The sequence below is a fragment of the Neltuma alba genome, unplaced genomic scaffold (genome assembly GCF_004799145.2).
Source record: "Neltuma alba isolate B1F8T4 unplaced genomic scaffold, ASM479914v2 tig00012167_pilon, whole genome shotgun sequence".
Lineage (NCBI taxonomy): Eukaryota > Viridiplantae > Streptophyta > Magnoliopsida > Fabales > Fabaceae > Neltuma > Neltuma alba.
The window spans coordinates 1-20,399 of NW_021636714.1; the positions used below are offsets into that span (position 1 = coordinate 1).

The 20,399-nt window shown below is 36.8% G+C and overlaps 4 protein-coding genes across 6 annotated transcripts; 2 read left to right on the forward strand and 2 right to left on the reverse strand.

The window, feature by feature from the left end:
• The first annotated feature begins 386 nt into the window (after positions 1-386).
• Positions 387-4,057, forward strand: LOC114724069 (chromophore lyase CRL, chloroplastic-like). Its single transcript, XM_028910338.1, has 9 exons — positions 387-870; positions 998-1,047; positions 1,359-1,419; positions 1,527-1,562; positions 1,812-1,862; positions 2,462-2,554; positions 2,862-2,966; positions 3,283-3,375; positions 3,511-4,057. Exons 1-9 carry the CDS (start codon positions 700-702, stop codon positions 3,649-3,651), a joined length of 801 nt encoding a protein of 266 aa, XP_028766171.1. The 5' UTR covers positions 387-699; the 3' UTR covers positions 3,652-4,057.
• A 946-nt stretch (positions 4,058-5,003) lies between these two features.
• Positions 5,004-8,309, reverse strand: LOC114724039 (probable beta-1,4-xylosyltransferase IRX10L). Its single transcript, XM_028910311.1, has 4 exons — positions 7,988-8,309; positions 6,415-6,803; positions 6,027-6,268; positions 5,004-5,728 (listed from the first exon to the last, which is right to left on the reverse strand). The coding sequence occupies exons 1-4, from the start codon at positions 8,091-8,093 to the stop codon at positions 5,215-5,217; spliced, it is 1,251 nt and encodes a 416-aa protein (XP_028766144.1). The 5' UTR covers positions 8,094-8,309; the 3' UTR covers positions 5,004-5,214.
• Positions 8,310-11,605: 3,296 nt separating this feature from the next.
• On the forward strand, positions 11,606-14,611 carry LOC114724087 (TPD1 protein homolog 1-like). 3 transcript variants are annotated; one of them, XM_028910368.1, is made up of 4 exons: positions 11,606-11,720; positions 12,593-12,814; positions 12,985-13,071; positions 13,939-14,611. In XM_028910368.1, the coding sequence occupies exons 2-4, from the start codon at positions 12,724-12,726 to the stop codon at positions 14,280-14,282; spliced, it is 522 nt and encodes a 173-aa protein (XP_028766201.1). In that variant the 5' UTR covers positions 11,606-11,720; positions 12,593-12,723; the 3' UTR covers positions 14,283-14,611. The 3 variants fall into 3 exon arrangements, with proteins under 3 accessions (XP_028766201.1, XP_028766202.1, XP_028766203.1); XM_028910369.1 differs by lacking the exon at positions 11,606-11,720 and adding an exon at positions 11,800-11,830; XM_028910370.1 differs by lacking the exon at positions 11,606-11,720 and adding an exon at positions 12,397-12,417.
• Positions 14,612-16,679: 2,068 nt separating this feature from the next.
• On the reverse strand, positions 16,680-20,358 carry LOC114724088 (membrane-anchored ubiquitin-fold protein 3). Its single transcript, XM_028910371.1, has 4 exons — positions 20,243-20,358; positions 19,883-20,109; positions 17,418-17,588; positions 16,680-16,957 (listed from the first exon to the last, which is right to left on the reverse strand). The coding sequence occupies exons 2-4, from the start codon at positions 20,010-20,012 to the stop codon at positions 16,902-16,904; spliced, it is 357 nt and encodes a 118-aa protein (XP_028766204.1). The 5' UTR covers positions 20,013-20,109; positions 20,243-20,358; the 3' UTR covers positions 16,680-16,901.
• Between the last annotated feature and the right edge of the window lie 41 nt (positions 20,359-20,399).

Consider the following 20,399-nt stretch of genomic DNA (forward strand, 5'->3'; position numbering starts at 1 on the left):
GAAAATTATATAAGTTAACTATATAGATTAAAATCTTTAATTACATATCTTGCAAATTTATTAATTTATTGATTCTTATAATACAAGGCGTATTAAAATCATAATGAAAATATATCATATTCTAAATAAATGAAATTTTATCTAAGTGGTATGTTTTCTTCTCTTTTATTTCTTCTTATATTTTCAATAAGTAGAACGCTGTTTATTTAATTATGGTGACATGCAAAAAAATAAATAAGTACTTCATCAAAAAAATAAATAAGTAAAACGTTAAAATTGCAAAAATTATAGCTGAATAAATCAGAATCCTGCCGCGCTGATGAGTAAAATACACGTCTTACATTCGTAATAAATTTTGTTGATTTTATTTCAGACTAATGCTGGTTAACCCAATTGACGGCGGGGGAGTGATCTCACAAAAAGTTGAGGTCTGTGCCTCTATCTCGGGATGATGATGATGATGAGCCTTTCTCAGGCCAATGAAGATTGTCGCAGCAGCTAGGCTGCCATTTCCCCCTTATGTGTCTACTCCTGTAACTTTAATTTGACGAGTTCCTTTTGTTTTCTTCTTAAACCGTCTTCTGCTTCACCTGCAAAGTTTCTAGATTCTTTTTGTACGATGATTGATGTCTTAAGAATGGCTGGATTTAGATGATTCCTCAGTTTCGCGGATTATTATTTGTATAGTAAACAGTTTACATGGGTAAGGAGTCGGATTCGAACGATTCCAATGGATGGAACCGTGCTCGGGGGCTGGTGGTGAAGACTCTAGTACTCCTTGGAGGTGCACTTCTGGTGAAGCGACTAAGTAAGTCTACCACACGTTGGGACCATGCTCGTATTGTCTCTCAGTCCCTCGCCGGCGAAAAGGTGAATCGTCTACTCATATTTGCATTCTTTACTGCTCCTTGTTGCTTGTTGTGCGTGTATATGTGTGTGCTAGATGATCCTTTTCTCTATGTTTGTGCTTAATTCTTCAAAACTTTTCGGTGTGTAGTATTCAAAAGAGCAAGCCTCCAGAGACCCGGATAATTATTTCAATATTAGGTATGTTAATTCATTCTTTTCAGTTTCTGATTGGCACTGTTACCATTATCTGTACTATAGCAGCTTCTGTTTTGCCTATTTTATTCCCAGACGTTCAGATTATAATTAGTATCAGTACCTAATGCCTATACATTTCACCGTTTTCGAAGTTGCATTGCCTGGAACCATAATTTCTTAACGATTCCCTCTGGAAATTTTTCAGTTTGAGAAGGGGAAAAGGGAGGGAGTGATGACCGAATTTATTTTCTTCATTTGTTTTTGGAGAGGGAAGCCACTCATAAATGCATCATTTTTATCTATAATTTTCGCAGAATGCTCACGTGCCCTGCGGCAGATCTAGTGAATGGTTCAAATGTCCTGTATTTTGAACAGGTGAATATAATACGAGTATACTAGCATCTTCATTGTGAATAATTTTTCCGTCTTGTAGATCTCAATCTCATAAGTTGCTCATGAATATTTTTTCTTTGTGCTGATAGGCATTTTGGAGGACTCCACAAAAGCCCTTTCGACAGGTAGTACACATGTCTTGTGAGTTGTGAGAATTGATGTTCAAATTTATTTCGTATGTTTCTTAATACTCAAAATCTGAACATGAACCGGTGGCCCAGAAAAGGTGGGAAAAAGAAAAAGAAAAGAAAACCTGAACATGCGCAAGACTACTCCACAATGTTGACTTTCTGGGAATTTTGCCACACGCACCTTACTATTTTGGTTTTTCTGATGATGCATGGTCTAAATTATCTTCTATCATCTTCATGCAGAGGTTTTTAATGGTGAAACCTTGTCCAAAAGAGTTGAAATGCGATGTTGAGGTTGTGTGCGACCAGTTTTATGATGTCCTTTTTGTGGTTCTTTTAGCTATTTGCATTTATGCATGGAACTTGGTATGGCTGCTATTATATGGTTATACGGTGCTCTCTCCCTCTCATTTAATAATTATGAGGAGTTTATTCTGTGAAATTTAGTTAAATTTTGCTGCGTCATGGTTGAGAATTGTGATTTAGATTATGTAATTTATGCTATCTTTGCTTTCTAACATCTCTAACTTCATAAAATAACAAGGAGGACTTCTTTAAAGGGAACGACTCTTTATTTTTCTATGGAATAAATATTTGAAGAGTATGTGTTCTCATGCCTTTCTTCCCTCCTCCCTTCTTTGGACCATTTATGCTCCCTTACCTTGAGGAATGCATCTCCTCTGAACTTTTTGGACTTTTGAATTTGTTTCTGATTTCTATGGCAACCAAAAGTAAGTGGTCTAAGATGTAACTAGGTTTTGTTGAACTTCTGATAGAGGAAGCTGCATACCTCATCTTTAGAAGATTACTGTTCTCTCATTCCTGTTACTGATTAATGGACATTATATGTTATTTTGAATTAGTGCCTGACTGCTAGCTTCGATTTTCTGTAGTTAAGTACATATGCCATTAGAGACATGGAGGAGTACAAGAACTTTTGTGATCGCCCAAAGGATCAGCGTCCACAGCAAGAAGAAGTCATTGGGGTAAGTATTCAATCATGTCTATAAGAGGATACAGTTTAAGGGCATAAGGCTATATAAATTTTTCTGAACCTTAGCTAGTTTTATCTGATTTTCAGCAATACAGTCTATATCAATAAAAAGAAAAAAAAATTTACGAGATATGATATACTGTCAAAAGATTTTAAAAAAAAATCCTAGAATTTAAATTATAAAATAAAAATAAGTATCAAGTATGTTATGGAAGTGATTTTAAATGTGGATGGTATCTTTAAACTGTATAAGCAATTGAGCATGGTTGTTTTCTGAGTAAGTGTGCCGTGGTTTGCAGGACATTGCAGAGCATTTGACAACAATACATCTGAAGCGCTGTCCGCGTGGAAAACGCTGCTTATATGAAGGTTCAACCCCTCCTGGCGGGTTTCCTAATTCATGGGTAATTTGTAGTTAAACTATTGCCTTATAGAAATCATCCCCTCCCCATCCCGAGTCTTATGTGCTGCTTTTCTTTGTCCAAGATGGTCTCATGATGGTTTGTTGAACGTGGATTTAATATCATCAATATAGAATATAAAGTTAAAAATCCTTGGTAATGTGCCAGCTTTGTTGAACTTGGATTTTGAATTTTTTTGCTTGTCTTTTTTCTCTCAATTGGTTTTCTATCCTTTTGTTCTCAAGATTCAAACTCCCTTTCCTTTGGAGGGGATTATTCTATTCTAATTCTGTATAATATCTTGTCCTTTTTGTTGCAGAATGGAGCATCCTACTGTACTACCGAACTCACAGTCATGAAAAATAAGGAGATACAAACCTGGGATAGGGGTTATGATGACAATGGAAATCAAGTTAGTTTTGTACCTAATTCTGCATTTTTTTTTTAGCTAGTTTGTCGAAATGGGTCACAGGAATGGCTACTTGTAAATAGGCATTTATCTGAGGGAAAAAGATTCAACATTATTTATTTTTGTGCCTGATTGCAGGTTTGGGGGCCGAAGGAAGGACCTTATGAGTTCAAGCCCGCACCAACCTCCAGTTTCAACGATATGTTTTCTCCCTTGAACTTCCCCCCTCCACCATCCATGGAGAGAAGAATAGAGGGTTCATTTATCTTGCAAGAATGAAGAGAAAAATTCATCATGAATTTATCTTGTTTCAGGATCTTTTTAAGAGGAAGCAGCCGCTTTCCCCAACTGGGGATGAAGCTATTGCGAAGCTCCAAAGGCTGCAGAGTTAGGAAATTGAGAGCATTGAAAAGAAAATGACCTTAAATCATTGTGGAATAGCCCCAGATGGTGCCTTTCATGCAAAATGTGTAATTGCTTTATTTTACACGGCCGCAACACCCATTTTCGTAGGTCTTCAGTCATCAGTAGTATCTTACTGTCAATAGTGTAGTTCGATATTATAAGCAACAGCCAATAAATAGGTCGCTGTTCTCTCGATCGGTCAAACATTGCATGAGTTTTTCTAGCACATTCATGTAAAGATTTATATAGGTTCCTTGAAGCTATTTGCGTGGTTGCATTATCTGCTTTCTCTCTGCTTATGCATTTATTGGCAAAACTGAGGTTGCTTTATAGTTTCGTGGTGTTAGAAGAGAAAGGGATGACCGGTTATTTACCAAAAATAAAGAGGGTAGAAGCATCTATCAGGCAACTTCACGATGGGAGGTTTAACATTATACCATACTAATATATTTAAAGTTGTAAACTAGGAACGTTGGGGGGAAAATATAAAGCGAGTCCGCAATGCGGACAGATATATAGGCTTGATTGGGAGTGAGGCCTACGGAAATTATGAGTGCTGTTGAAGTACGGTGATGGTTATAAGTGGATTGGGAGCAAAAGGATTGGGGAGGACCGGCATGGGGCCAAGGGGATGATGGAGAAGGGGGTCTGGTGGTGCTGTGTTTTTCTTTGCTCTTTCAGTTCCCACCAATTACTGCTTCTCAAGATTGGTCAATGACAATGGAAAGTGGTGCGACACACAAAATGGTGGAAGATAGGCGTATAAGTTTCATCGCCATGTTGTGTCTGCAGCCTCCATGAAAAAAGCGTGGCTTTCATACCCCCACAACGTACAATAATGTCCACTGCCAAATTTTGTGTTTCACTGCATTTGTTTATTGAGAAATGTAAATTATCTAACGATGTCAAAAATTGGGGGGAAAATAGGCGGTTGTTGGAGGCGGTGGTGGGCATGATGGTCAACACACGATCAATTAGAAATGAACCACCAGTTGTTAGTATAAAATAATTATACGGGAGAAGGACATATGCTATGAGTAAGCATTATTAGCTTTGAAACTACCTTACCGGACACGCTCTGGTTCCAGAACAACCAGAAATTATACCACCAGCTAATCTCGAGCTTTTTAAAGAATCAACACCCCTAGTTGAGAGGTGATTGAAAACACATGAACTTTACACGTTCCTTTCATGCACAGAGGATCAAGAAACGTACAATGAAAGAATTATTAAAAGAGAGGCATAACAACAAAAGAAAACTCCATCATAGCTGCAAATGGACAACATATCTAATATATTGTCTGGAAAAATTATCAAAATTTACAATGAAAATTGAACCCAGCATCTGAATTACAACCAACCCCTATGAACACTTGGAGGATTTGACCAAGCAACATAAAGAATCCTAATTGCCTCAAAGAAAAACTGTTATAACCTCTACCAAGGTTTCAGGTCACCCACAGGGCCAGCAGTCCAATTCAAAATCTTTTCCCCTGGTTTCAAGTATATACTCTTGTCGTGTGGCAATTTACGTGCAAGCCCGTTTAGAACTTGATGGAAAGCATCTCCTGGTTGCGCAGGCTGAGGGAATAGCATAGCTTGCTTCATGGAAGGGTTTGCAAGCAACCTCTGCTTCCTTAATATTACTTCTGGTGGGATAGATGTGAGTATAGTGTCCAACTTAGGGACATCCTCTTCGTCAACAAATACACCAATCTCTTCCCATGGGATTGCGTCAGCAAATGGTAGGACAATATCATCAGCAATGATAACAGGGATGCAACCAAATATCACAGCTTCAACCAATCTAGGACTCCAAGGGGCCCAGCCAAGTGGACACAGACAAAAGACAGCGCGTTGCATGTCCTCGTAATATGTAGTTGGATGCTCAGTAGAAATGTCAAAAAGTGGGTTGTCCTTAAAATTCTCCCACACTGCTGCTCTTGCACCTCTGTAAATTTACAAGATACAATCACCTTGACTGATAAAATTATCTGTAGTTGTGTTTGCTTTACATTACAAAAACATGCATGCATAGCACCAGACTTTGAAGCATATTTTTCGTTGATTTCTGCACGTAATCTCAAAAGTCAACTTTTGATCACCAAAGGACTAAGTTCCAATTTGATTTACTAGTTTTAATAATTCAATCATAATAACTAAACACATCAATTAAATTCTAATAGCATTTTCGATCATAGGATGCCACTACATTCTTTGGCACATATGTATTGAAATATAAGACCTACCTTGCATAGTAGCCGCCTTCAGGGTCATTTCCAACATCATAAAACAATCCTCGAAAGTAAACAAAAATGGATCTAGGAGTTTTTTCAGGAATTAAATGGGTGTGCATTTTCTGAGGTGGAGCATATGGAGGAATGGTGATTGAGCCCTCTTTTAGGCAGACATGATTCCTCTGTCCAAATGTCTGAACCAAGGTAGCACGCTGCAGCAATGGCAGAATTCCTCTTTCAATCGCCTTCTCTTCCTGGAACAAAACAATATAACAAAAATATATACTTTCATGTATAATACCAACAAAGTAATCTGATATACTTGAAAAATATTACTTTATTTGCGCACAAAATATTCTTTTTAAAAAAACTTATAAAATGATGTACTAAATTTTCATACTTGATAATGGAAACATGCACCAAAGTCATGAGGAACCACAAAGAAATGATCCGCCCCTTCTGTCCGATTCCAATAAGGCCAGTTTGAAGAAATAAGCTGTATAGCACTTCTCATCATTCTCGGTGATTTAAAAGGTAAAGGAAGTCCATTAGGTGTCAAATCACAGGTGGTGTATACTGGGGTGTAAAACCAATCAGCTTCTTCAGGATTAAGGGTTCGAACAGGACTAGATAAGAGAAATCTATGCATAAAGATTTCAGCTGCAAACATATGAGTGAGGCATCTTGGATCCTTTTGCAGAATTTTCTTATTATATTTGCTAGGGAGTTCATAAACAAAAACCTTCAACCTTCCCACTGGATCGTCTTCTAGTACATCACCAGCACTACCTGCAATTGTTCATCCATAATATAAACACTGATGATTAGTCTCGCTTATACAGATTAAATATAACATTGATTCTGAAGTAGTTCAGATCACACTGAAGTTTAGCAGATCTGTATGTGTCAAGCTTATCACTATAATGAGTTTCATTATGAAAGGCTTTGAGAAGTTGCAGAGAAGCCAGCTTATCAATGACCTGAAATTAAAATTTCAAGCAACCAGGCATACCTGTGCAGGTAGACCCATAATTATCAAAATTAACAACAAACACCAAATCAAATTTAATGGACTACCGATATTTGAACTCATGTCTCACTTCCACAGCAATATAACAGAGCCACCTTCAGATATATCGGATTAATTAGAGCATTTAACTTTGACTTCACTCATCTTTACCTGGGTGATATATAGTGCCCCAGTATATAGGTGTGTCCGAATAAACCTCTGACTCCATATACCAAAGTAATACATTTTTCTTTGATACAAAAAAAGGGCATGATTTTGGCTGGCATGAGATCACTAAGTAAACAGAACGCTTTACTACCTCCTATCAGCCTGCATATCCCTATCCTAGTGAAAATTGTCCACAAGAACCTGTGTTGATATTGCAAACAATTAGCTGACCCAATAACAGCAGATAGAGCCACTCTATTAATTCCATTTTTTTCTTAAAAAAAATCAATTGACGGGACCGATAACGGCTTCTATATCATCTATTATCCATTGCAACTGGAGCAGCTTCAGAACGTCAATCCCTAAAGCGGTTCATACTCAGTGTTGGAGCCGCGCCCGCCCATATCAAACCAACAAATAATTCAATGTGTGATCTAACTAGCACGGTAGCAACTTCAAAATGTGATTTTAGGACTATGGTGTTTCACAAGATGCTAGGGAACAAAAGATCTATATCGAGACCAGTACGCATAAATTTGGCAAAAACCAAAAAGAAAGTCAACAGCTTATATAGATATCCGAGTGAACCTTAATCTAAAGTAGATCTTAATTGAATACACGTCAGAAGAACCCAGGAGAGCGCCACAACTATGAAGGATCCAATCATGACCAAAATGAACTCGACTGTAATCAACAGCCCCAAATCAAAGGAAGATAACAAAACTTCCGAAATTAAAAAAGAACTCGGAGATTAAATAAATCGAAAAACGAAGTGGGTCAATGACAGGGATTGCACCTGAAATTCTTTCAGTAGGTTGATTTCGACCTCGCTCGACAGCACCACTTGTACAGAGGAAAGCAACACAAAGAAGCCCAACGAAACCCCATTTCCTACTATTCATTTTGAATTTTTGATTCCCCAGGAAGTTTTAATTCGAGGAATCTCACTGATAGACACGGAAGAAGAGGAAAGCTGGTCACAAAAATATAGCTGTGATAGACGAGTAAAAGAACGAAAGGAAGTCAATTTTAGTCAGCAGAAGAAGAGGACGAAAGTTAAGACGTCACAGGGCAAAGTAGTTGTGGGAGATTTCTTAGCGTTTGGGCTTTGAGGCTCCGCTCGAAGAAAAGGAATATGGGATCTTCTCAGCAGCAACGAGAGAGACAGATTTGGCAGAACAAGAAGGCGAATATTGGCTTTGAAGAAACAGAGTTAAAGGGTTTCCAACTACTCTGAAAATTAACGTGAGCGATGGTGGATTATTGAAGAAGGAGAAGCAGCAGGATTTGAAAATGTCAGATTCCTTCGATTTCTTTATCGGCGGGTGGATGAGCAGTCCATCTCAGACTACCATATACACACCTAAACCCAGCTACGTCACGCTGTGAAGTTCAACCCCGGTCGTCTGTCTTGTACTATTTTTTCAACCAATGCCGTTCTTCCACGTGTGAAATTGTTTTTCTTCAGAGGGCGTCCTCAAAAATCTTCGTATTTAATTATTACAAGTTATAAAATTTTGCCATAAATAGTAAACTTTGCAGGCATGAAAAGGCTAGATTTCTTTCTATGTTTGGGCACGAAATTTATCGCAAGAATGCCGCATTTAACAGAAATTTCCGGACACATTGTCTTTTCCGCCGCCTTCGTGAGTAAATCGTATCAGTAATACTATTTGCTCTCAAAATTTGCAGTTTTCCAACCAAAGAAAAATCCTATTATGTGGACTGGATGTTTGTGAGAAGAAAAATATTCACATGCGTTTTGAATACTTTCACTTATAATCAAACATGTTTCATATACTCCTCCGCTCCTAAATATATTCCTCCGACTCTAAATATAGGATTTTTCTTATAGTATAAAAGGGTTTTATATTTAGGATTGGAAGGGTAATATATATACTCTTGTTCTTAATATAAGATCTCGTTTGATTTTTATTTTATATGAGACTCCAATCCATTTTATTTCTTGTATTTATATATATTTTTTCAAAATAGTCATTTGGTAATTTTAACCAATACACTTGGTTAATAGTGATATTTTAGGAAAGACAGCACCTGTCTATTACAGATAACTGACTTAACTTATTTTATTAGTCTTCTCGATTTAGTCAAGTAGCTTTTATAATTAGAATCGTAAAATCTAAAATAAGTTGGACTTTTTTAACAGCGTAGCCAAATCAATACTAGTTCGTGCTTATCAACGCATGCTTCGTGATTTAAATAATGGATATTTTATTACGATTCGTTTCTGTTTTGCAAGTTTACCAAATGAAGTCTTAGGAATTTTCTTTTTAAACTTGCATTCAACAACGTTTAAGCTCAAAACTATTATAATTACCTTTTTTCTCGTCATAAACATGAATATTATCATTTAACGTGTTCTAAACAAATTGATTCTTCCACCAAATGTTTATGTTAACGGAGGATTGGATGGTGTTATACCTTCTTAAATATCGTCTCAGTCTTTGATATATAAATTAGTTGAGGTTTGAATTTGAATATATTCTCTTTTTTTTTGCAAGTATAGATCTACTTTTTTATATTTATCATTTTTTAAACTAATTTATCGAACTTATAAATTAATATATAATTCAATATTATATAAGAATATTTTATAAAGATGCTTGATAGGAGTTGAACTGAAGGAGAAATCATCGCATCTTCTTTTTTTATTTTTTTACTAGACATAAATATTTTTTGATTAAAGATAATTTTATTTAAGATACTAAGGTTTGATGAGGTTGATTCTCATTTTCCTGCATTGTGATTGGGTTGATAACTATGGCCCAGGAAGTTAAAACTTCTGAGGCCTCTCTTCCAGCCCAGTTTGAACTGTCCGATTAAACCCAGTAGTAGAAAAGCCTAGTTTGAAGCCCATTTTAAAATACCCAGCATTTGCTTTTTAGCATACTGCAGATTTTTTATCAAAATTTATTATATTGCATGCTGCTCATTCAATACTTTTCGGTAATCAAATGAAGTAATATGTAAATTTATTCTAAAATTTTTTACTCAAAGAGTACTGCATATTTAAAAATCTTGTTAATTAAAAATTCATTCAGAATGTGTAAAATTATAATAATTTTATCTATTAGCACCATTAAAAAATTTAACACTCACAAAACATGATCTATTAATACTATCAAGGTATATGTTTTAGAGAGGGACACGTGCATATAAAAATATGGGTAGAAGGAGAACTACATCCGTTTTTAATTATCAAATTTTATTTACAGACTGTTATAATCATTAGTGGAGGTAATATATAGGTAGGTACCATATGCGAGTGAATCTAGAGTGGCAGAATGAAGTAGGATATGGGCGCCTGAAGGAGCGCGTGGGGATCGACCAAGCACCTCACAAAGCACAGGAAGGGATGCCATGTCGCCATGTAATCATTAACCATCATAATGCCAATCACCCCCTTACCATCTCCACGTGCGTTCTTGCCCTCCTCACCCTTGTTGTATCCTAGCAGTTTTACTCCTCGTAAATTACTCATTTTTTCCCCTAATAAATTAGATTTCTAACAACCTCATTATTGTCATTAGAATTAAAAAATCAGAAGTCAAATGCACATTCCCAATAAAATCTACACCGACGATCACCAGCCACTGGCAGCAATACTATACATTCGATACCCAACTCATATTCATTAAATATAGAAAATATTTATGCTCAATGAACCATTTTTTTAAATTATTTTCATGCTCCTCTCATACAGAAGTTTTAGTAGTTAAGAAACTAATTTTAGTGATAAATGTAATGCAGTGATTTATTTTATATTTTATATTTATTATTCTTCTTGTCCTTGATGTAAGACTTATTTATAAAATTAATATTGATCTTATATATAAGATTTATTTCATATATTTATTATTTTTTTAAATTAACCGTATTAATATTTTCCTAACAATAATCAAATAGAGGAGAGAAAAATAAATCAAAAAACATATCAGGGTGTTTCAGAAAAAATATATCATATTAACTAATTTAATTAATATTATTATGCTACTCAAATTAGTTAATTAAGTCTTATACTAACAAACAGAGGAATATATGTTTTTTTAAGCTAATTTATTTAACTTGTTGCTTAATAGATATACTAATGATACATCGTAATTGTTAAAATTAAATAATTCAGTGAAACATTTTAATCTTATTTTTTATATTACGCAGCAAAGGATGCTTACATGCATGAACATGCAGTTAAACTCGGTTCGTACATTTTCATATTATGAGCAATTTTATTTACCGAAATTAATTTGTTGAAATAATTATCCAGCCAATGGAGATGTGACGTTAAACTTAAAATGTAGTTACAATTACTGGAGGGAACATAATTAATCACATGACCTTAATTAAACTCAACTCTACGCGCTCAGCACTAATAAAGCAGAAACCCGCCAGTTCAGGCCACCACCGCCCCTACATGCCTTCGCTGCTCCCCCACCTCTTTCTTTCTCTCAGACTCTCACCGTTTGTTGCAGGTCGGAGCGAGCACTCGTAACGTCCATCCGTATTCAAAGGTGCGATCTCTCTCTCTCTCTCTCTCTCTCTGTGTCTGTTTCTCTGTGGATCAGATGGCTAGTACAATAGTTGATGTAGGTTGGCGTCTCATTAATACAATGGCGGAGTGGTATCGGCTTTTTCACTATTCTGTGTGATTTGTCATTTCTGTCTCTGCCATCTTTGTCGCTTCGACCCCCCCTTTTGCCTCTGCCATGCATCGCTCTTATGCCTCCCTTTTCCATCCACGTATTTTGCCGTCTCCCTCGTAGCTCCGTTTTTTCGTTTTTACATTTCCCATGCTCTCTACCTCTCTAGTCTATACTCTTTCCTGGAAAATAATCCTCTAAATTTTTCCGTCTCTCACGGGAAAATCAACTTTCCCGCTTCTCAAGGAACTCTTCTTCTCTACCACCACCACCACCGCTGCTATTTTTCCCTGCTGCGTGAGCTAGCCTTCGATTTTCGTGAAATTTTTCATTATCCTTCCCCACGGTTTTCCCGAGAAATGCATGAGCGAAGTTGAATGTTATCGCCCTGGGAATTTTCCTTTCACGGCCACTTGATTGAGAGTCATTAATCGTGTGGGTTCTTTTTTGGAGCTAGCTGGCTTCTGCTTCTTCCCGAATGCTTTTTATTTTTAGCCATTCTTGGCTCCAACTTGCGGTTGCCTTGCCTTTTCCTTTTAGGTCTCCCTGTCATCCTTGCCCCGTGACCGTGAGTGACTCTCTCTCTCAGCTTCCACGTTCAGTTCAAGTCAAATCTGAGCCTCTTTCTTTTTAGAATCGACGGCGATTCGTTGACTGATTTTTTTTTTCTTTCTCTCTTTCAATTTTTCAGATGATGTGATGTCTTTTTTAATGAACTTTATATATATCGTCATTTTCTGCAGATCTGTGATACTACTCTCTTGGCTCTCGCTTCCATGGTATTCTAGGTTTTCGAGTCTCACTCACCTCCTTACCGTGTTGCGTTTTCCTGTGAGGAAGCGGCGACTGAGAACTACACTCGTTTACTGTATTGATGTCGTTAATGGAAACGTGTTCGATCAGACTAATCGTTATATTCTTAGCGTTGCCCTTGTCGTTCTTTGGAGTGCTTCTTTTTCTTGCAGGTGAGTATGCTTCTCTGAAGCTCCCGGTGATCTATACTGCAAACATTCCATTAGACAGATTCCTGGTTAACGTTGTTTTTTTGGCTATTCTCATGTTGTTGTTGAGTGACATCCGCATTAGCTGCTTGTTCCCTCAGTTATTGTTCTTATCATTATGATATCCATCACAGATATGGATGCTTGGACGGGTAGTATGGGTTTCAAGGAAGAAAGCAACGATCTCTTTCCTACTCATCGCAAGCTTCTTCATCATCGTGGTAATTTATATATGCAATTTCATTGATTCATTGATTTGTTTATCTTTATTCATCATTTATGAGGGCTCTGTTTATCTTTATTCATCGTGGTGAGTGAATGGGTTTTACTTTTTCCCCTTTTCGATTATTCACCCCCGAAATGGATGAGATGAGGCGTTATGAGGGGATCATGTATCAGCGGAGACATATGGAATTTGCTTCTGAAAATGACGCCTCGGCCTGTCCGACACCATACTCTGTCTGATACGTACGAGTACGTCGTCACGCCAGAGTTTTGCTCTGGAATTTCATTAAAGGGTGGCCAATTTCTTGCTCACGTCTTTCGTTGGGGATGACGACCAGAAAAAAACAAAAGTCTTCCACTGAGGACTTTTTTCTTGCCCCATCGCTATGCGTTTGATTAGATATGAGAGGCTAATTAAATCAAGTGTACTTATTAGGATTCATGTGGAAATGTTCGGCTGAATTATGAGGATGCACTACTGGTTAATTTGTATTTCTATTCTTTTCGGCTAAAAAGTTAGTTGTGTTTGATCAAAAAATCATACAGCACAGTGCGTTTGAATTGGTTTTTCCCCCACTGGAAAGTAACAGAAAAAAGCAAACTTCCGAATTCAAAGAAATTCGAAAGCGAGGGGCCTGCTTTTGAGTTGTTAGTTTGCTTTCTTTCCGTTTTGATACAAAGCCTCAATAGTAGTGTTTTGTCGTTGTATGACTTCCTGATTAATCCCTACGTGTAATACTATGCGATGTGGATGTGCTGTCTAGCAGTGCAACTTTTGCAGCACAGTCATTTACTGCCCAATTTTACCATTTTCAAAGTTCCTCTTTCTTTCCCTCTATTTGTTGACCTCCTTTATGCTGCAGCCACTGTTACGGCGGAGCCGAACCGAATGTGGGGCGACAAGTGCAGCAAGTCTGATATTGTAATACACCAAGGCCCCACAGCACCTCTCCCTAGTGGTATTCCCACCTACACCGTTGAGATCATGAATCTGTGCGTCAGTGGGTGTAACATTGCTGGTATTCACCTCAACTGTGGCTGGTTCAGCTCAGCTCGTCTCATCAACCCAAAGGTGTTCAAGCGCCTTCGCTACAATGACTGTCTCGTTAATGATGGGAAGGCCCTCAAGAATGGCGGTACTATCTCCTTCCAATATGCCAATACCTTCCTCTATCCTCTCTCAGTTTCTTCTGTGGTCTGTGCCTAATGACCTTATGAATAATAGAGGCCATTGTCATTGTCAATTAGTTTTAGTTTTTTGGGGCACATATTTTTGAAATGTATATATAGATATAGGTATATGCCATATTGCTTTTTCATGTGCAGGCTGTGTGAGCTTGGAACTGTGATTTTTGAGGAATGCTTAAAATTGTTTTTGATAGTGACTAGGTGAAGAGATAAAGTTTCCAACCCTAACAGTTTGACCTGTTTGCCTATTTTTGTCCCTTTTGGCATCTTATTCTTTTGGTTATCGTGTACATTCATTAATATAGAACTGTACCAGCATTAAGTTTTTGCCCTCTGCAAAAATTCATGGCGTGCTCCGCACAACGTTTGTTATAGTAAATCGGCTCTTCTCCACTCATAAAAACTGTTCATTAACTCTTGAGGGCCCTTGTGGCTGGGCATCAAAAGAAAGTGATTTTTTTTTCTTTTTAATGAAAAATATTAGTACTAATTTCATTCATGATGGCGTAATGGTATGGAATTAGGAACCTTGTCTTTTTCGGGCCACTTGGTTCGGGGAGAGTGGCTGGTTGTCACAACTCATCATGGCCCGTTTTGGATGGCAAAGATTAGATAAATGGTCTATTAATTTGAGATCATGATTCTGTCCCTTAATTATTAGATTCCATCAAGTTAATCTTGTTGGCAATCATAATTAGGTGGGCATATTATATAATTAAATATTCATTAAACATCTGAGTGGGAATTGAAATCTTCAGGTGGTTCAATTATTTTACATCGTTAGATTATATTATGTTAAAATGCATTCTTTGGTCTTTTGTTATTCTTGTCTTGTTTATTTCAATTTGATTCTTACGCTTTTTCTAAATTTGATTTGTTGGTCGTTTCTGAACTTGTAAAACTATTAAACTAGCTACTTATGAAAAAATGGTGCTTTGATGAACGCATCGAGTGAGGTTGAAGCCTTTGTTAAGATAGAAGAAGAAAAAACGGTGATATGCCTTCAGAGCTTCCAAAGGAGGAAAACAAGGTGCTGAATTTATAAGAGAATGGGAGGGAGTTGGAATTTTGAACATAGCGAGAAACATGATGATGTGGATGTTGGAGATGGAGAGGTGATGTGTGAGTGATAGTGATGCCCATTCCACCCAAGAAACAATAGGAGTTATGGCTTTGGGAATTATGGAGGCAATCATATCTTCTTCAACTTGTAAGAGGCATCTTGGCATACAAAAATCATTAGTGATTCGATAATAACATTATTATCATTAATCATTATCATTAAGCCAAGAGCATAACAAAAATTAATGTCATTTTACGATTAATTATGAACAGATGCGATAGTTTATTTTGTTTTGTTGTTCAGAAATTTATACCGGAGTTGAGTCTAGATGTGTATTCTAAATCAATGGCTTGGTTCATGGGTGATATGGATGAGGGGAAGCAACCAGGTAGCAGGTAGAACATATTTAAATGTTGGAAGAGTCGCATCATCATTTGAAAGGCCCTATAATGAGCTCAACGACCTGTGTACCTCACAGAGATGAGGGAATTATTGGACATGGCCTCCTCTCCTTATATCCAAACCTTCTTAAATGCACATTCCTCAAACTTCGCGAAGATGATGTTAGCTTGAGGCTTTAACGTCTTTCCCAACAGAAAGGGAGGGGGGCCTGCGGGTTAATGGGACTGCACGCTAGACCTCGTAATTTTAAAACTAAAAAAAAAAAGTGGGGATACCATATTTCGAGCAAAATCCCATAAAAAGCCAAATGGCTAGCAATATATCGTAACTTAATTTTTAAAAAAAAATTGTATTTTTTAATTTAATCGTTGCTTCGTGGAAGTTTGGTTATTGACTTATTTCACCTCACCCTTCCCATCTGAGCTAGCTTTATGTGGTTCTAATTAAACTAACTTCACTAAAATGTCTGCAATTTTTTTTGTTTTTTTCCCGAATGCTTAAATACTTAAACTTGTGCTAAAATATTCAAATAATTGAAAAAAAAAATACACAAATACTAATGAGGTGCGCGAAAAAGGTTGTAACTTTTTAAATAAAAAAATACACAACCTGAAAAGAGCTGACTAGATTAAAACTTAGAAATGCTGAAAATTCCTGTAAATAAGATGCTGTTTTATAATATTGATTATTTGATAAAAATTTATCTAACAGAGGAACCATAATTAAAAACCTAAGAGGTCTTAACATAAAAGTCTAAATTGAGAAGTCAGCTTTGAGGAATCAAAAATTGACCAAAACGCAATTCGATCCGTCGACGATAGAACACACGGTCCTGTCCACCGATGAAGCATAACAAAAATACTACCTGTCCAGCATTTATGAGGCATATCATATCATACAAATTACTATCATATTAAAAAAGAGCTAAAATAAAAACGTGACGCGCATAGATGAAATCAACTGGCCACTATCAACCCTTTAAAACTTGTAATAAAAGAATGCAATTTTTGGAAGTCACAATCAACACAAACGTTCTCTTTGAATACATAACTGCACGTAGACTTTTACACATGAATGCTGAAAGTAAAATGGTTTTGGCTCCAGACAATGATTTCTGTAGTTTACGGCTAACTGATTTTTATAGATAAGCACCTCCAACTTAAGGAACTGCCTTCACAATATGGAACAAGAGCACATAACCTTCTTGGGTGAATCATCAATCTTCTTCTCTGCTCACGAAAACAGGAATTCTGATGTTAAACTGAAAGTGTCTTAACCTTCGAACTAGAGTGCAGAAGGTCTAATTGAAAAGGAGAAAACAAAATTCCACAATTTTTTTAACGGTTTATGTTAGTCTATTTCATGCTAGATTCCCCCTCTGATCGTCTAACAGGAGTCGCCCTTGGCACTTTTGCCCAGATTACCCTTTGACAGGGAAAAATAAATAAATAAATAAATCAATGGTTGCATCAATAACAGAAATGAAACTACTGAAGTAAAATGGTATCAGCAAGCAGATCAAACTGCCAGCATGCAACATCTTTCTCTCCACTGAGCTCCAGTTAGATTGGAAACCATGAAATATACAACAGCGGTGACCTTGAAATTAGATTGGGAGGCAAAATTCAAAGCCATTAAACGTATAGTTATCTTCATATAAAGAAGTTACTCAGTTAGTACGAAATTTACCAGCTTTAGTTTTTGATAGAGATGGCTGTACAACAACATGCATTATTATAACTCCCCCTGCAACATCACCAAATGGTGCTTTACAATGACCAACGGTTTTGTTGTTTTCCAAGATTTTACCAGAATTAATCAGTTTTACTTCATTTGCTGCCTTTGGGACGATTGTTTTACCTACAGTAGGGGAAAATTTAAAAGAATCAAATGAAAGAACGCCAGAAAAAGAAAGAATCTAGCAGAAGAACAAAGCACCATTTGTATTAGTCCAGAAGGTGTCTAGAGACGACCGATGATGTACTCTATCATTGATAACAGCTCAAAAAATTCACAGTAACAATAGTAATAAATAAGAATGATGAGCACAGAAAAAGAGGGGTCTTCTAGGAACCTCATTGTGAATGCATGAAAGTAAAGAATTGACCATAACAAGCAATATAACTTGAACATGACATTAGTAAAAGAGGGCCTTTGAAAGGAAAAATGTCCTTTCAGAGTTTGGCCAAGAGTTTCAGATGTAATGTTTATTTATCTAATGCAAAACCAGCATATTGATATGTTGATGTTTTACTTTTCTTCAGATCATGGACCTGCAAACTTCAAGAATTATTTTCATAACAGTGCAGTTAAAGGCACTCGCCCTAAGGCCTAGGATGCTCAAGTGAATACATCCCGCACCTGTCACCTTGGGCCTTGACATTGTGCCAAAAGGCACTTGCCTTTTGCTCCTTTTTCTTGCGAAAGGCGTGCAACTTTTGGTGCCTTACTCATGTGAAACAGCCCAAGCCCATAAACCAGAAAACACACCTGGAATACTCCAGTCTAGCATTTTATAATAGGTTAAGATAGGAAATCTCACTTTAAAATATGACCTCTGGTCCTTAATATAAGAGCTAGTTGACTAATTTAAGTATATTAAGGAAACTAGTTAAATTAGTTATTTGTAATAAATAGATATTGTCTTTCCTAAAATATCCTTACTAATCAAGTATATTGACTGAAACTACTGTGATTACAACGACTATCTTAGAAAAAAATATATAAAAAAGAGAGATAAAGTGGATTGGGGTCTTTTATTCAAACGAGGTCTTATATTAAAGACCGAAGGTAGTATTATTTAAGATAACGCTTGACCTTCATGTTTGCATGGAAAACCACGTTCTGTCCCACTTCCAGTTTGCTAGAAAAGTAAACTACAAGTTAACACCATAATTATTTCGAATTACGTTTATAAACATACTTTGGTTTACACGTTGTATTGTTTCTTACTTTAGTGCCTTGATTCAATTAGGTGAGCGCCTTTCTAGGACCATTTGCCTGATACGTTTTACAAGCCTAGCGCCTTGAGGGCACGTTTCACCTTTGAATACTTCTTTCAAAATGGCCTACACTGAATATAAATTGGCTCTAAACATCTAAGCAATCTCTCGCTTGTTTTATAATTTTAAAGCAAGGTTGACACAGAAAATAACAGGGAAATTCATAAAATAAATTGGGGGGGGGGGGGGCACTTGTGTTATAGTTCTAAAAGGGAAGAAAGGTACAAAACTAACGCACACTATCACTTGTATAGTTCAAAATCAGAGCCTGTCAGCTCAGATGCATGAGCGTTAGTGATGAAACCAGGTGAAATCAATTTTCAAATACGAACCAAAATTCAGATCCTTACTATTAATCTTTATCAGAGACATGCCAGGGGCAAAAGATGAGTCTTTGCATGTTCATGATGAAGATAATTGAATGACTGTAGCAGTCCAGAAAAATATTACTCTTTATCAGATGTGTTTCAGGCTAAACCAGGAGCTGCATGCCTGTATGCCTGTATGAATAAAAGATTTCACGAAATGCTTGTATCCTTAATCTTCACACCCTAATCAACCCACATCCAATCCCAGAAGACAAAAGAAGATGAAAGCTTTCTGCAACTCTGATAACAATACTGGTTATTATATCAGCAACAGCAAGAGTAATCCTAATCATGTATGCATTCGTAAGTCTATACCCCAAAAACTGGTTTTACTGTAATGATACAAATGGGACTTGACCTACTACAATTTTCTTCATGTCTTCATTTCGCTGATAGTAGTGAATGCACTTTCTAGCATTAAAATGTCAAAACAGATTTTACAGAATCCGCAAACTTCATTACTAGTCACCTTATGGTGGAATTTCTCACAACAATGAACTGGAATAAGGATACGATCCGTGTACGCGTTAAAATTAGACTCCCAAGTCTTGTTAGACTTAATATGCTTAAGCAGGTGATGAAATGTGTCTGACTGAAAATTAAGTAGTCAATATGAAATCACCCAACAGCCAGCTCGGAACATTTCACACTACCTGAAAATTCTTTTCATACAAACGGCGCTTAGGGCTCTAAAATTGCTACTACCAAGACCTATTGAGTTGAAAATATCAGATTAAAACTAAATAACGATAAACAAATTTGTGAGAGCTAAACTGACACTGACCTTTGGGCCAATCGGACACAATCCTTTGCTTGAGCATATCGACCGTGGCGGCCGATGAGTACCTGAAAGGTCCGATATCGGACCCATCGTACAACCTGAACTTTATGTCAATCAAGTCCTCTTCAGGCATTTGAATTGACTTCTTCAATTGTACCCACCGATCCCAGGTAAGTATGTCACAGCTCTTTGATCTATAGCTTGTGCTTATCAATCTCAGCCCTGAATACCTAAAATTCAATCGAAGGGGTTTTACTTAGACAAAAGATAATATATTCAAAGATCTATGTTTGGATCAACCAGTGTTTTAATATCAATAAGGCTGAGAAATCACGACAAAAATTACTGGAATTTGAACGGTACCTTTAACAGTTTCACCGGATTTTTTTCCTTTGAATTGAGGTTTTTGACTTTTGGTGAGAAATCGGTGTGTGCTCTTGTGGAGTTGCTTAAACGGTTGAACTGAAGAAGACAAAGCAAAAGTCTTCACGTATATGAACGGAAACCGAACCAAACCAAA